We start from the raw sequence: 14973 nt of genomic DNA, 5'->3' as shown, positions 1-14973 counted from the left end.
TCTACAAGGTGGGGCAGTGCAGCTGCCTGGTGGGAGCTCAGTCTGACAAGGTGGGGGTGCAGTCTACAAGGTGGGGCAGTGCATCTCAGTCTACAAGGTGGGGAGGTGCAGCTCAGTCTACAAGGTGGGGCAGTGCAGCTCAGTCTACAAGGTGGGGAGGTGCAGCTCAGTCTACAAGGTGGGGCAGTGCAGCTCAGTCTGGGAGGTGCAGCTCAGTCTAAGGTGGGGCAGTGGGGAGGTGCAGCTCAGTCTACAAGGTGGGGGTGCAGTGCAGCAGCTCAGTCTACAAGGTGGGGCAGTGCAGCTCAGTCTACAAGGTGGGGCAGTGCAGCTCAGTCTACAAGGTGGGGCAGTGCAGCTCAGTCTACAAGGTGGGGCAGTGCAGCTCAGTCTACAAGGTGGGGAGGTGCAGCAGCTCAGTCTACAAGGTGGGGAGGTGCAGCTCAGTCTACAAGGTGGGGCAGTGTCTAGCTGGGCAGGTGCAGCTCTACAAGGTGGGGAGGTGCAGCTCAGTCTACAAGGTGGGGAGGTGCAGCTCAGTCTACAAGGTGGGGCAGTGCAGCTCAGTCTACAAGGTGGGGCAGTGCAGCTCAGTCTACAAGGTGGGGAGGTGCAGCTCAGTCTACAAGGTGGGGCAGTACAGCTCAGTCTACAAGGTGGGGCAGTACAGCTCAGTCTACAAGGTGGGGCAGTACAGCTCAGTCTGCAGCAAGCTGGGGCAGTACAGCTCAGTCTACAAGCTGGGGCAGTGCAGCTCAGTCTACAAGGTGGGGCAGTGCAGCTCAGTCTACAAGGTGGGGGGGCAGGTGCAGCTCAGTCTACAAGGTGGGGCAGTACAGCTCAGTCTACAAGGTGGGGCAGTACAGCTCAGTCTACAAGCTGGGGCAGTACAGCTCAGTCTACAAGGTGGGGCAGTACAGCTCAGTCTACAAGGTGGGGCAGTACAGCTCTTACATTATTTGGGGAGAACCCTGCTTTACATACTGCGTACTTGTGCATGTGTGAACGTGTGCTTGTGTGTGTGTGTGTGTGTGTGTGTGTGTGTGTGTGTGTGTGTGTGTGTGTGTGTGTGTGTGTGTGTGTGTGTGTGTGCGTGTGTGTGCGTGTGCGTGCGTGCGTGCGTGCGTGTGTGTGTGTGTGTGTGTGTGTGTGCTTGGGTGTGTGTGTATGTGTGCGTGCGTGTGTGCGTGCGTGTGTGTGTGTGTGTGTGTGTGTGTGTGTGTGTGTGTTTTGCACGTGCATGTGACTGTCCACATTATACTGTTACCTGCAGTTATATGCATAGCATATGTACCGCTGTGTAACGACTAAGACTGGATCTTATAGAGGGAAAGTACATTGTAACATTGTGGTTCTATACAGCACACACACACACACACACACACACATGGTTCAACGCAACACAACTCACCAAAAAACATCAGGCAACCCAATAACAACCAAATCTCACTGTTTACATTAAGACAATAGACTCTTGCAGGTAATCGACTGACTTACACACAACTCCTCTGTCTCTGTTCTTACCTTCAGAGTGTCTGGAGTCTCGTCTGGCGCTCTCAGTGTCAAGGTCAGTGTATCCGCTTCCCTGGCTACGTATCGCCTCCACCTCGCTCCAGAAGGAGTCCAGACACAGTTTGTCAGGGTGCTGTTGTTGTTCCTGGTGGGATGCTGTACAATGTTCAGCTGCAGCTTGGTCCTGGTATCTTGGCCTGGCCCAGGGCTCACCGTTCATCTCGGAGGAACTGGGGCTCCTGACAACCAGACAGACAGGAAGAAACAACAAAAGATCAAGATAAACGGAGACGGGAGAATAATAGAGAGACGAGGGATCCAGATTCCACAGAGATGGAGAGACAAAAGCTGGAGGAGGGATGCAGGGAGGGAGGGAGGGAGGGTAGGAGGCAGGGCCTGAGGGAGGAGAGGGAGAGCGTGGACTGGATGGACACAAAGACTCCGGTTTCCATTGTTCTCAATAATACTGGCCCGGGGACGTGATAATGTGTGTGGCCAGTAGATGTCACTGTGGCGCTGTTTCCACCCAATTTTCTCCCGGTTTAAAAAAAAAAAATCTAAATGAGATTAAAATAATCCATTGATTGTGATTGCATAATATTCAACACACTGTTGACATAATGAACGCCTTGACAAGTTCCATACAAAATGTTATAACCTAATTTCCTAATAATCCAAGGATTCAGTATCCCAGTATCTCTACTTGCACATTCATCTTCTTCACATCCTACCATTCCATTGTTTAATTGCTATATTGCAATTACTTCGCCACCATGGCCTATTTTTTGCCTTTACCTCCCTTATCCTACCTCATTTGCACACACTGTATATAGACTTTTTCTATTGTGTTATTGACTGTATGTTTGTTTATTCCATGTGTAACTCTGTCTTGTTGTATGTGTCGAACTGCTTTGCAGGTCGCAGTTGTAAATGAGAACTTGTTCTCAACTAGTTTACCTGGTTAAATAAAGGTGAAATAAAATTTAAAAAATAATAAAAATTCAGAGTTACATCCCTTGACTAATAATTGTGCCCGTCGTTCCAGTCTGCTGTTCATGTGTAGAGCTTTTCAGACGATGAAATGACAGTCTGAAGTGTCTTAATATCCACGTTCTGTTAGTTTTGACTTGGGTCCAAATACCAAAACAGCTATTCTTGTTTCCTCTCACAATGTCTCTTTGTGATTTCCTTTCACAGTTTGTACTGTAGCTTCCTGTAGTTTTGTAACACAGTTTCTACTGTAGCTTCCTGTAGTTTTGTAACACAGTTTCTACTGTAGCTTCCTGTAGTTTTGTAACACAGTTTATACTGTAGCTTCCTGTAGTTTTATTTCACAGTTTCTACTGTAGTTTCCTGTAGTTTAGTTTGCAATCAGTTATAGTGAGGTGGAAATGTTCCTACTTCTCCTCTTGATAGCCTAGTCAATGACCATTGATAAAACCATTTACTCAGCCCTTTGACATGCTAAACAGGTCCAGCCGAGGCCTCTACAGGGCAGGGTGACTGACCGGTATTGCCCATTTCTGTGACCTGTTTAAAAAGCTCCTTAAAACAATGTGGAAATAAACAGATAATCCCTTGATATCAGAACAGGCTCACAGATCGACAGCAGTCAAAACAACTGTTATAAATAAAACAAATAAAACAATAAAACAACTGCTATAGAACACATAAAACAACTGCTATAGAACACATAAAACAACTGTTATAGAACACATAAAACAACTGCTATAGAACACATAAAACAACTGCTATAGAACACATAAAACAACTGCTATAGAACACATAAAACAACTGCTATAGAACACATAAAACAACTGCTATAGAACACATGAAACAACTGTTATAGAACACATAAAACAACTGCTATAGAACACATAAAACAACTGTTATAGAACACATAAAACAACTGCTATAGAACACATAAAACAACTGCTATAGAACACATAAAACAACTGCTATAGAACACATAAAACAACTGCTATAGAACACATAAAACAACTGCTATAGAACACATAAAACAACTGCTATAGAACACATAAAACAACTGCTATAGAACACATAAAACAACTGCTATAGAACACATAAAACAACATAGAACACATAAAACAACTGTTATAGAACACATAAAACAACTGTTATAGAACACATAAAACAACTGCTATAGAACACATAAAACAACTGCTATAGAACACATAAAACAACTGTTATAGAACACATAAAACAACTGTTATAGAACACATAAAACAACTGCTATAGAACACATAAAACAACTGCTATAGAACACATAAAACAACTGCTATAGAACACATAAAACAACTGTTATAGAACACATAAAACAACTGCTATAGAACACATAAAACAACTGCTATAGAACACATAAAACAACTGCTATAGAACACATAAAACAACTGCTATAGAACACAAACAGAACATAGAATATCAAAACAAATGTGTTGTAATTTATGGTATTTAATGGTCACATAACCTTCCAGATAAAATCACAAGAACAGAATCAAGCCTCATAAATCCCACAACATCTGCAGCACTGACACGCATGCCCCACAGAACTAAGTCCTACAGACAAAATAGGCTCAGCAATATACATAACCTGCTTCCACAGTCAGTCAGTCAACCATAAGGAAACTACTGTTGACGAATTCTAACCCGTATTGATAGTGAGACAGTACTGTGCCATAGAGTGGGGCATACAGTATGTATAAGGGTTGCATAACTCAAAAAGTCACACAAATCTCTCATGATTTACTCTAGTCTGAGTGAAGCCTGTGATCTCAAGTGAAGAGCCTTCCCTAAGTCAGTAGTCAGCAGATCCAGAATCATATAGTCCAGTCCACTGGACCTACATACCTGTCGGCAACGTGGGAGGTTGATTTGGATCCCAGCCTACTGAAGGAGCTGTGGGTGGTTGGGAACTTCAGCCTGTTCAGCCGCGTGTGGGGTAGAAAATGGCTGGTGGTGCTGGAGATAGGAGCGAGCCTGCACATTACCTGCTCTCTGTTTCCCATTTTCAATCAGTGCTTCAGGGCTTTTACGAGTCCTTAAGTAGCTCTCTTTTGTTTTCCACTCTCTCTAGTCAAAAATAAGATTCTAGTGCTCGAGGGCTTTTAACCGCAGAGTGCACGCTGTGTACATGTATGCAAGGTGACGGATGAAGGAATGTTGTGTTTGTGTGAGGTGACGGATGAAGGAATGCTGTGTGTGTGTGATGGTGGGGCTAGTCATCAACACCAAGTTGTCCCCTTACTCTGAGGACACACCCTGTAATCCTGGTCTCTGGTTAAATCCTAGATCTGGCCTCCACAACCCACCTGACTGGAGAGGATTAGCAACACTAATACACGTTAGTGTATTACACATTTATTTACTTATGGGTGGTCCCTAGACTCAAACCCTCTATTCTGCCACTGCAAGAGCTCAGAAGACTACATATACTGCCATGGCATGGGTCCTGAGATCCTCAAAAGGTTTTACACCTGCACCATCGAGAGCATCCTGGCGGATTGCTTCACTGCCTGGTATGACAATTGCTCGGCCTTTGACCGCAAGGCACTACAGAGGGTAGTGCGTATGGCCCAATACATCACCGGGGCGAAGCTTCCTGCCATCCAGGACCTCTACATCAGGCGGTGTCAGATGAAGGCCCTAAAAATTGTCAAAGACTCCAGCCACCCGAGTCATAGACTGTTCTCTGCCATGCTGCTGCTACTCTGTTATTATCTATGCATAGCCACTTTAATAACTCTACCTACATGTACATATTACCTCAATTACCTCGACACCGGTGCCCCCGCACATTAACAAATTGACTCTGTACCGGTACTGGCTGTATATAGCCTCCACATTGACTCTGTACCGGTATCCCCTGTATATAGCCTCCACATTGACTCAGTACCAGTACCCCCTGTATATAGCCTCCACATTGACTCTGTACCGGTACCCCCTGTATATAGCCTCCACATTGACTCTGTACCGTTACCCCCTGTATATAGCCTCCACATTGACTCAGTACCGGTACCACCTGTATATAGCCTCCACATTGACTCTGTACCGGTACCCCACATTGTATATAGCCTCCACATTGACTCTGTACCAGTACCCCCTTTATTTGACTCTGTTAGCCAGTGTTGAACTGGAGATAAGGCGGATTATTTCCCTGTATATAGATAGCCTCCACATTGACTCTGTACCGGTACCCCTGTATATAGCCTCCACATTGACTCTGTACCAGTACCCCTGTATATAGCCTCCACATTGACTCTGTACCGGTACCACCTGTATATAGCCTCCACATTGACTCATTACCGGTACCCCTGTATATAGCCTCCACATTGACTCTGTTCCGGTACCACCTGTATATAGCCTCCACATTGACTCAGTACCGGTACCCCCTGTATATAGCCTCCACATTGACTCTGTTCCGGTACCCCTGTATATAGCCTCCACATTGACTCATTACCGGTACCCCTGTACCCCCGGTGTATATAGCCTCCACATTGACTCTGTTCCGGTACCACCTGTATATAGCCTCCACATTGAGTCAGTACCGGTACCCCCATGTATATAGCCTCCACATTGACTCTGTTCCGGTACCCCTGTATATAGCCTCCACATTGACTCTGTACCGGTACCCCCTGTATATAGCCTCCACATTGACTCTGTACCCCTGTATATAGCAGTACCGGTACCCCTGTATATAGCCTCCACATTAACTCTGTACCGGTACCCCTGTATATAGCCTCCACATTGACTCTGTTCCGGTACCCCTGTATATAGCCTCCACATTGACTCTGTTCCGGTACCCCTGTATATAGCCTCCACATTGACTCTGTACCGGTATATAGCCTCCACATTGACTGTACCGGTATAGCCTCCACATTGACTCTGTTCCGGTACCCCTGTATATAGCCTCCACATTGACTCTGTACCCCTGTATATAGCCTCCACATTGACTCTGTACCGGTACCCCTGTATATAGCCTCCACATTGACTCTGTTCCACATTGACTCTGTACCCCCTGTATATAGCCTCCACATTGACTCTGTTCCTCCACATTGACTCTGTACTGGTACCCCCTCCACATTGACTCTGTATATAGCCTCCACATTGACTCTGTACCGGTACCCCCTGTATATAGCCTCCACATTGACTCTGTACCGGTACCCCCTGTATATAGCCTCCACATTGACTCAGTACCGGTGCCGGCTGTATTTCGCCCCACTATTGCTATTATTCTTATCTCTTACTTCCTTTTTTAGGTATTTTCTTAAAACTGTTGGTTAAGGGCTTGTAAGTAAGCATTGTCTACACCTGTTGTATTGGGCGCATGTGACAAATGAAAATGAATTTGATTTGATGTACTGTGTAAACCTTACGTGTTTGTTTTTCACAGCTAAAGACAATCTCAATCAGCAAAAGTCCCATAAATCAAAGTGAGGAACATAGATGTAGGGAAGGTAAATACCTGGTTATTATTACTCTCAATACCTGTGTGAGGTGACCGGGTTGAGGAAACCAGGGGAACAGGCTTGTCAGCATTACCTACCAGTGACCCCCCCCCCTCCTTATCTCGTAAACTCTCCTTCTTTCACTCTCTCTGCTCCCCCACCACTAAGTTAACATGTGATTTGGCAAACCAAAACAGACAGGCTGAAAGGTGAAAGGGTAATATTATCATGTTATTTTTGACTTTATCAACAACCAGACCAAGTTAAATAAATAAAACATCTCCTTATTGTATGTCAAATGTAGCCTCTATCAGTAAATTCAATATTGTTATTAGAACAGCAGAATCATTATTTCAGGCTAATATACTACATCAAAATCAAATGACTTGTCAAATGTTCCCGAACACAAGTGAGATGCTTACAAGCCCTTCTCAACAATGCAGAGTTAAAAAGTAAGACAAGTTGCTAATAAACATAGAAAATAGGAACACAATAGATAACAATAACAAGGCTCTATACAAGGAGTCCATGTGCAGGGGTACGAGGTAGTTGAGGTAATTATGTACGTATAGGTAGGGATAAAAGTGACTAGGCGTGTGTGTGTGAGTGAGTGTGTGTGTGTGTGTGTGTGTGTGTGAGTGTGGAATCCATATGCATTTGTGTGTTTTGTGTGTGTGAGAGTATTTTGTGTGTGTGTGTGTACGTGCGTGCGTGCGTGCGTGTGTGCGCGTGCGTGCGCGCGTGTGTGTGTGTGTGTGCGTGCGTGTGTGTGCGTGCGTGTGTGTGTGTGTGTGTGTGGAATCCATATGCATTTGTGTGTTTTGTGTGTGTGAGAGTACTTAGTGTGTGTGTGTGTGTGTGTGTGTGCGTGCGTGCGTGCGTGCGTGCGTGTGTGTGTGTGTGTGTGCGTGTGTGTGTGTGTGTGCGTGCATGTTGGAGTGTCAGTGTAAGTGTGTGAGTAGATTCCAGTGAGTGTGCAGAGAGTCAGTGCAAAAAAGGATCAACTCCAATAGTCCTTGTAGCCATTTCATGAACTGTTCAGCAGTCTTATGGCCTTGGGGTTAGAAGTTGTTCAGGAGCCTCTTGGTCACAGACTTGGTGCTCCAGTAACACTTACAGTGCTGTAGCAAAGTGAACAGCCAAGGCTTGGGTAGCTGGGGTCTTTGACAATTTTCCTGGTCTTCCTCTGACGCCACCTGGTATAGAGGTCCTGGATGGCAGGGAGCTCCCCATTACCCTCTGTAGTGCCTTGTGATCAGATGCCAAGCAGTTGCCTTACCAAGCCATGATGCAGCCAGTCAAGTTACTCTCGATGGTGCAGCTGTAGAACTGTTTGAGGATCTCAGGGCCCATGCCAAATCTTTGCATCCTCCAGATGGGGAAGAGGCGTTCTTGTGCCTTCATCACGACTGTGTGTGTGTGTGTGTGGGTGTATCATGTTAATTCCTCAGTGATGTGGACACCAGGGAACCTAGAGCTCTCGACCCGCTCCACTACAGCCCCGTTGATGTGAATTGGGACTCAGTCCTCCGTTTCCTCTTGTCCTCGATCAGCTCCTTTGTCCTGCTGACGTTGTTGTCCTGGCACCACACTGCCAGGTCTCTGACCTCCTCCTTATAGGCATGTGTCTCATGTGCATATTCTTTGATTCAACATTTAATTGACCTTGTAAGGCTGTTTGGAAGCAGGGAAGCGGTGAAGCAAGCAGTATATTACACCTGCTTTTATAATCAAATCACCTATTAGAGTTTCCTCGACGTCTAAAAATAGCCTTTTATTTGACACCAGGATTTTTAAGTGGTGAAAACTGGGCTTAAAGGCAAAGCAGTCAAATAGCTCAGACCAGAATGAATCTCGGTAAGTCACAAGGTTGTCGACCACAGGAATATTCCTGTAGAGATTTCAATAGAAAGAGGAACAGTGAAAGTTAACAGTCTGGTCTGATCGGCAGGCTTCCGCGTTTCACCTCATGATTCTGGAATGAAAACAACCCAACAAGCCTAAACCTATTTTTAAACCAGGCTGTAAATGTTCCCGAGCTCCACCAACGCCCACAGCACAGGTAGGTAACGTCTAATTGTCATACAGGAACTATACATACAGTAAAGTTTACGGTCTGAAAACCTTGATACTAACCCTGATAATACTGCATGTAAGTTCATGTCACTGTGCAGTTAGCCTAATTTTACAACCCAGAGTTACCCCAATGTCAATCAAGGCAAGTCATTAAGTCATGTGTTTTTTCATCTCACGATAGACTACAGAAAGCTACAGGTCACATTCTAGAGACTGAATTCATTTGGAATCCTCTGCTGTTGGACAGAAATCAACAGTTAAGTCATGCAGACCTGATAGAGGGAGACTTTCTTTCCACTGGTGACCAGATCACCACAGCACATGGACAGAAATCAACAGTTAAGTCATGCAGACCTGATAGAGGGAGACTTTATTTCCACTGGTGACCAGATCACCACAGCACATGGACAGAAATTAACAGTTAAGTCATGCAGACCTGATAGAGGGAGACTTTATTTCCACTGGTGACCAGATCACCACAGCACATGGACAGAAATCAACAGTTAAGTCATGCAGACCTGATAGAGGGAGACTTTATTTCCACTGGTGACCAGATCACCACAGCACATGGACAGAAATCAACAGTTAAGTCATGCAGACCTGATAGAGGGAGACTTTCTTTCCACTGGTGACCAGATCACCACAGCACATGGACAGAAATCAACAGTTAAGTCATGCAGACCTGATACAGGGAGACTTTATTTCCACTGGTGACCAGATCACCACAGCACATGGAGGGAAAGAAGGAAGGGGATTGAAGCTCAGTAAAGGAAAGTGCTGATGTGTCTGCTCTGACTGGTTGTGAGTTGACAACATATCATCAATCAATACTCCAAAAATGTGTCTTATTCCAAGTGCTCAATGAATTGTACTACCGAGTAAAAATGACATAATGGTAGAAATCGTGATCCATTCATTCAGAAATGATAAATAGTTGAGGTTAGTGCCTATAAGGGCCGAGTATAAGCTTACCTGGCCTTGGGTCTGGGTGGTCCATTGGCTTTACCTGAGCCTTGCTGCCTGGCCCGAGATGCACTTCTCCATAACGGCATCCTGCCTGTCGTCTCCTCTCTCTCCCCCATGCAGCCTGCTGCTGTTTGCTAGTAGGAGAAAACAGCAGCTGCCCCGAACCTTCCCCGCTTGCTCTGCTCTGCAAGCTGCTTCCTTATAATCTCCTCAGGCAGTAAACACATTACAGTCAGAAAGGAAGTAAGGACTGTTTCATTGGTCTTACTTTGTTAGTGGGACGTCACACTGTCTGTTGCATCCTGAGGCAGGAAAGGACTGGAGAAGGTCGAGGGCCTGGGGGCCTGGGTAAAGTAGGGGCTGGGGGGCAGGGGGTAGTAGGACTGGGGGCTGGGGGAAGTAGGACTGGGGGGCTGGGGGAAGTAGGACTGGGGGCTGGGGGAAGTAGGACTGGGGGCTGGGAGGGTAGGTCTGGGGGCTGGGGGAAGGGGGGGGCTGGGGAAGTAGTAGGAAGTAGGACTGGGGGCTGGGGGAAGTAGGACTGGGGGGCTGGGGGAAGGACTGGGGGGCTGGGGGAAGTAGGGGGGGCTGGGGGAAGTAGGACTGGGGGTAGGACTGGGGGAAGTAGGACTGGGGGGGACTGGGGAAGTAGGACTGGGGGCTGGGGGAAGTAGGACTGGGGGAAGTAGGACTGGGGGAAGTAGGACTGGGGGACTGGGGGAAGTAGGTCTGGGGGGACTGGGGGAAGTAGGTCTGGGGAAGTAGGTCTGGGGGAAGTAGGTCTGGGGGCTGGGGAAGTAGGACTGGGGGCTGGGGGAAGTAGGACTGGGGGAAGTAGGTCTGGGGGAAGTAGGTCTAGGGGACTGGGGGAAGTAGGTCTGGGGGCTGGGGGAAGGGACTGGGGGCTGGGGGAACTGGGGGAAGTAGGACTGGGGGCTGGGGGAAGTAGGACTGGGGGAGTAGGTCTGGGGAAGTAGGACTGGGGGAAGTAAGTAGGACTGGGGGAAGTAGGACTGGGGGCTGGGGAAGTAGGACTGGGGGAAGTAGGACTGGGGGAAGTAGGAGGAAGACTGGGGGAAGTAGGTCTGGGGAAGTAGGACTGGGGGAAGTAGGACTGAGGGCTGGGGGAAGTAGGACTGGGGGAAGTAGCTCTGAGGGAAGTAGGTCTAGGGGACTGGGGGAAGTAGGTCTGGGGGCTGGGGGAAGTAGGACTGGGGGACTGGGGGAAGTAGGTCTGGGGGCTGGGGGAAGTAGGACTGGGGGCTGGGGGAAGTAGGACTGGGGGAAGTAGGTCTGGGGAAGTAGGTCTAGGGGACTGGGGGAAGTAGGTCTGGGGGCTGGGGGAAGTAGGATTGGGGGCTGGGGGAAGTAGGATTGGGGGCTGGGGGAAGTAGGACTGGGGGCTGGGGGAAGTAGGACTGGGGGCTGGGGGAAGTAGATCTGGGGGCTGGGGGAATATAGACTACAGCCCTCTGGACTGATTAATATAGACTACAGCCCCCTGGACTGATTTATACAGACTATAGATCTGGATGATCACCCTGCTCTCTTCTCATCTGATCTCTCCCCCACCCCCCCCACCCCACCCACCTCTGAGGGCCTGTGACAGGGCAGGGAGGAGAGAGACACAGTGGCAGGGAGGAGGTTTACACACTTCTGAACCAAGCCGAGCCCAACCCAGCCAGGTTGCTGAAGCCGTGTTGGGAAAAAGAAAACACCTGAGTATAACCAGTATCTTGCACTTTGTGTCGGCAAGTTACAGTGCTAAGCACATACATCAGGCTAAGAGTTCAACAGATCTAAATGAAGAACAGGAACAGATTAACAGTGTGAGTGAGGTATGGCATTCATATAACAGAGGTACGTCACAGTCACTGACTGAGTGGGTATGGCGACATAGTGATCCATCCACATTCCATTTCTTTGCCATGCAGGTCTTGCAAATTCCGCAATGGTGACAAGAATAATAGAATTGTTGTTATAGACGACCGCAAATAGATGTATAATGCCTCCCGCTGTATTTTAACAGAGATGCTATGTATGTGGGGCCACGCAACTGCAGAGTTCAGTATGTGATCTGGAATTACATGCGGCAAATGGGTGATAATCTCACTACAGTTTATGACAACGAGCAATAAAAGCCCTTGTTGTAAACCCACCCTCCCCCTTCCTCTCCCCTCCCCTTCCCTCTCCTCTCCCCTCTCCTCCCCTCTCCTATCCCCCCTTCCTCTCCCCTCCTCTTCCCTCTCCTCTCCTCTCCTCTCCTCTCCTCTCCTCTCCCTCTCCTCTCCTCTCCTCTCCTCTCCTCTCCTCTCCTCTCCTCTCCTCTCCTCTCCTCTCCTCTCCTCTCTCCTCCCTCTCCCCCTCGTCTCCCCTCTCCTCTTGTCTCCCCCTCCTCCCCCTTCCCTCTCCTCTCCCCCTCTCCTCTCCCCTCCCCTTTCCTCCCCCTCCCCTCCCCCTTTCCCTCTACTCTCCCCTCTCCTCTCCCCTCTCCCCTTGTCTCCCCCTCCTCCCCCTTCCCTCTCCTCCCTTCCCCCCTCTCCACTCCCCTCCCCTCTCCTCTCTCCCCCCCCTCCCCTCCCTCCCCCCTCCCCTCCCCTCCCTCCCCTCCCCTCCCCTCCCCTCCCCTCCCCTCCCCCTCTCCTTTCCCCCTCCCCTCTCCTCTCCCCCTCTCCTCTCCTCCCCCCCCTCTCCCCCTCCCCTCTCCTCTCCTCTCCTCTCCCCCCCCTTCCTCTCCCCCTCTCCTCTCCCCTCCCCCTCTCCTCTCCCCTCTCCTCTTGTCTCCCCCCTCTACCCTCCCCTCCTCTCCTCTCCTCTTTCCTCTCCTCTCCCCCCTCCCCTCCCCCTCTCCCTCCCCCTCTCCTCTCCCCTCCTCTCCACTCCCCTCCCCTCCCCTCTCCTCTCCTCCCCCTCTCCTCTCCCCTCCCCTCTCCTCTCCCCTCTCCTCTTGTCTCCCCCCCTCTACCACTCCCCTCCTCTCCTCTCCTCTTTCCTCTCCTCTCCCCCCTCCCCTCCCCCTCTCCTCCCCCTCTCCTCTCCCCTCCTCTCCCTCCCCTCCCCTCCCCTCTCCTCTCCTCCCCTCCTCTTCTCTCCTCTCACCCCTCCCCTCCCTCCCCTCTCCTCTCCCCCTTCCCTCTCTCCTCTCCTCTCCTCTCCTCTCCCTTCCCTTCCCTTCTCTCCTCCCCCTCCCCTCCCCCCCTCCCTCCCTCCCCTCCCCTCCCTCCCCTCCCCTCCCCTCCCCTCCCCTCCCCTCCCCCTCCCCTCCCCTCCCCTCCCCTCCCCCTCCCCCCTCTCCTCTCCTCTCCCTCTCCTCTCCTCTCCTCTCCTCTCCTCTCCTCTCCTCTCCTCTCCTCTCCTCTCCCCTCCCCCTCTCCCTCCCCTCCCCTCTCCTCTTGTCTCCCCCTCTACCACTCCCCTCCTCTCCTCTCCCTTTCCCCTCCCTCCCCCCTCTCCTCTCCCCTCCCCTCTCCCTCTCCCCTCCCTCCCTCTCCCCCTCTCCCCCTCCCCTCTCCTCTCCTCTCCCCCTTCCTCTCCCCCTCTCCTCTCCCCTCCCCCTCTCCTCTCCTCTCTTGTCTCCCCCTCTACCACTCCCCTCCTCTCCTCTCCCTTTCCTCTCCTCTCCCCTCCCCTCCCCCTCTCCTCCCCTCTCCTCTCCCCTCCTCTCCTCCCCTCCCCTCCCCTCTCTCCCCTCCCCCTCTCCTCTCCCCTCCCCCTCTCCTCTCCCTCTCCTCTTGTCTCCCCCCTCTACCCTCCCCTCCTCTCCTCTCCTCTTTCCTCTCCTCTCCCTCCTCCCCTCCCCCCTCTCCTCCCCCTCTCCTCTCCCCTCCTCTCCACTCCCCTCCCCTCCCCTCTCCTCTCCTCTCCTCCCTCCTCTTCTCTCCTCTCACCCCTCCCCTCCCCTCTCCTCTCCCCCTTCCCTCTCTCCTCTCCTCTCCTCTCCTCTCCCTTCCTTCCCCCAGCAGCATGTGGCGCAGCAACCCAGCCAGCGCTACCCAACAGCAACAACTCAACAGCAGCCAGCAGCAGCAGCAGCGAACAACAACATACCACCTTGCCTGCCATGCCCATATAGCCCAGCAGCAGCAGCAGCACGTACCGCCTTGCTCATATGCTGCGCAGCAGCAGCAGCAGCAACGCACCACTCCCGCAACCAGCAACGACCAGCATATCTACCACTGCCTGCTGCTGCTATTATACTACTTCCTATTACTTTACATACACACACACACACACTACACACCCACACATACACTTATGCCACTGCCCTTTATACTCCCTTCTCTCTCTGCTCTCTCTCCTCTCTCTTTCTCTCCTCTCTCTCCTCTCCTCTCTCCTCTCCTCTCCTCTCCCTCTCTCTCTCTCTCTCTATATATCCGCCGCCACCTCCTGCCGCCGCCACCACCGCCGCCTATGCACGTACTTTTCCACACCTCTGTACCACCACCTGCCTTATGCTGCCACCATAACTTGCCACCTTCACTGCACTCCTGCACCTACCTGCTGTTACCCTGCCTTCACCATGCCACCGCCACTTACCTACTGCACCACTACCTTTCACCATCACTGCACTACTGCGCCACCTATGCACCTGCTTACACCACCGCCAGCATACACGCTTTTTCCGCCACCTGCACCCTCCACTGCTTTGCGTTGTATACCACCCAATGCTGCCACCTGCTACCAGCAACTGCCACATCCACACCACTACCACACTGCCTCTTAGAGCTCTATGAGAGAGAAAGCCCCACCTGTAAACGATTTAGGACAGAAGGAAGGCAGCAATTAGGAGGCCTGGGTGCATGATGAGTGTAGCCTTTATATATATATATATATATATATATATGCAACCCAGCCCCCAGCCAGATGGCGCTGTAACCCGCCAGCCAGCAACAGCAACGTGCCCGGCGCACCACACCATGCCACCCTTTACCTTGCCCAGCCCCAGCAACACCTT

General features: G+C 50.3%; 1 protein-coding gene across 2 annotated transcripts in view; it reads right to left on the bottom strand.

The window, feature by feature from the left end:
• Positions 1-10240, bottom strand: part of LOC112263172 (rho GTPase-activating protein 40) — a 48134-nt gene extending 37894 nt beyond the window's left edge. The window contains exons 1-2 of one of the 2 annotated variants that reach the window (XM_042330176.1): positions 10026-10240; positions 1525-1751 (exon numbers count right to left, since the gene is read on the bottom strand). In XM_042330176.1, coding sequence (XP_042186110.1) covers positions 1525-1751; positions 10026-10135 — 337 coding nt within the window. In that variant the 5' untranslated portion in view covers positions 10136-10240. Of the gene's footprint in view, positions 1-1524; positions 1752-4380; positions 5070-10025 lie in introns of those variants that run through there. The other variant, XM_042330175.1, reaches the window with a different exon arrangement.
• Positions 10241-14973: the final 4733 nt, after the last annotated feature.

This window comes from Oncorhynchus tshawytscha, linkage group LG02, assembly GCF_018296145.1.
Source record: "Oncorhynchus tshawytscha isolate Ot180627B linkage group LG02, Otsh_v2.0, whole genome shotgun sequence".
In the NCBI taxonomy this organism is placed as follows: Eukaryota; Metazoa; Chordata; class Actinopteri; order Salmoniformes; family Salmonidae; genus Oncorhynchus; species Oncorhynchus tshawytscha.
Note: the sequence above shows the minus strand (reverse complement) of the source record. Positions and strands in the feature narration are given on the sequence as shown.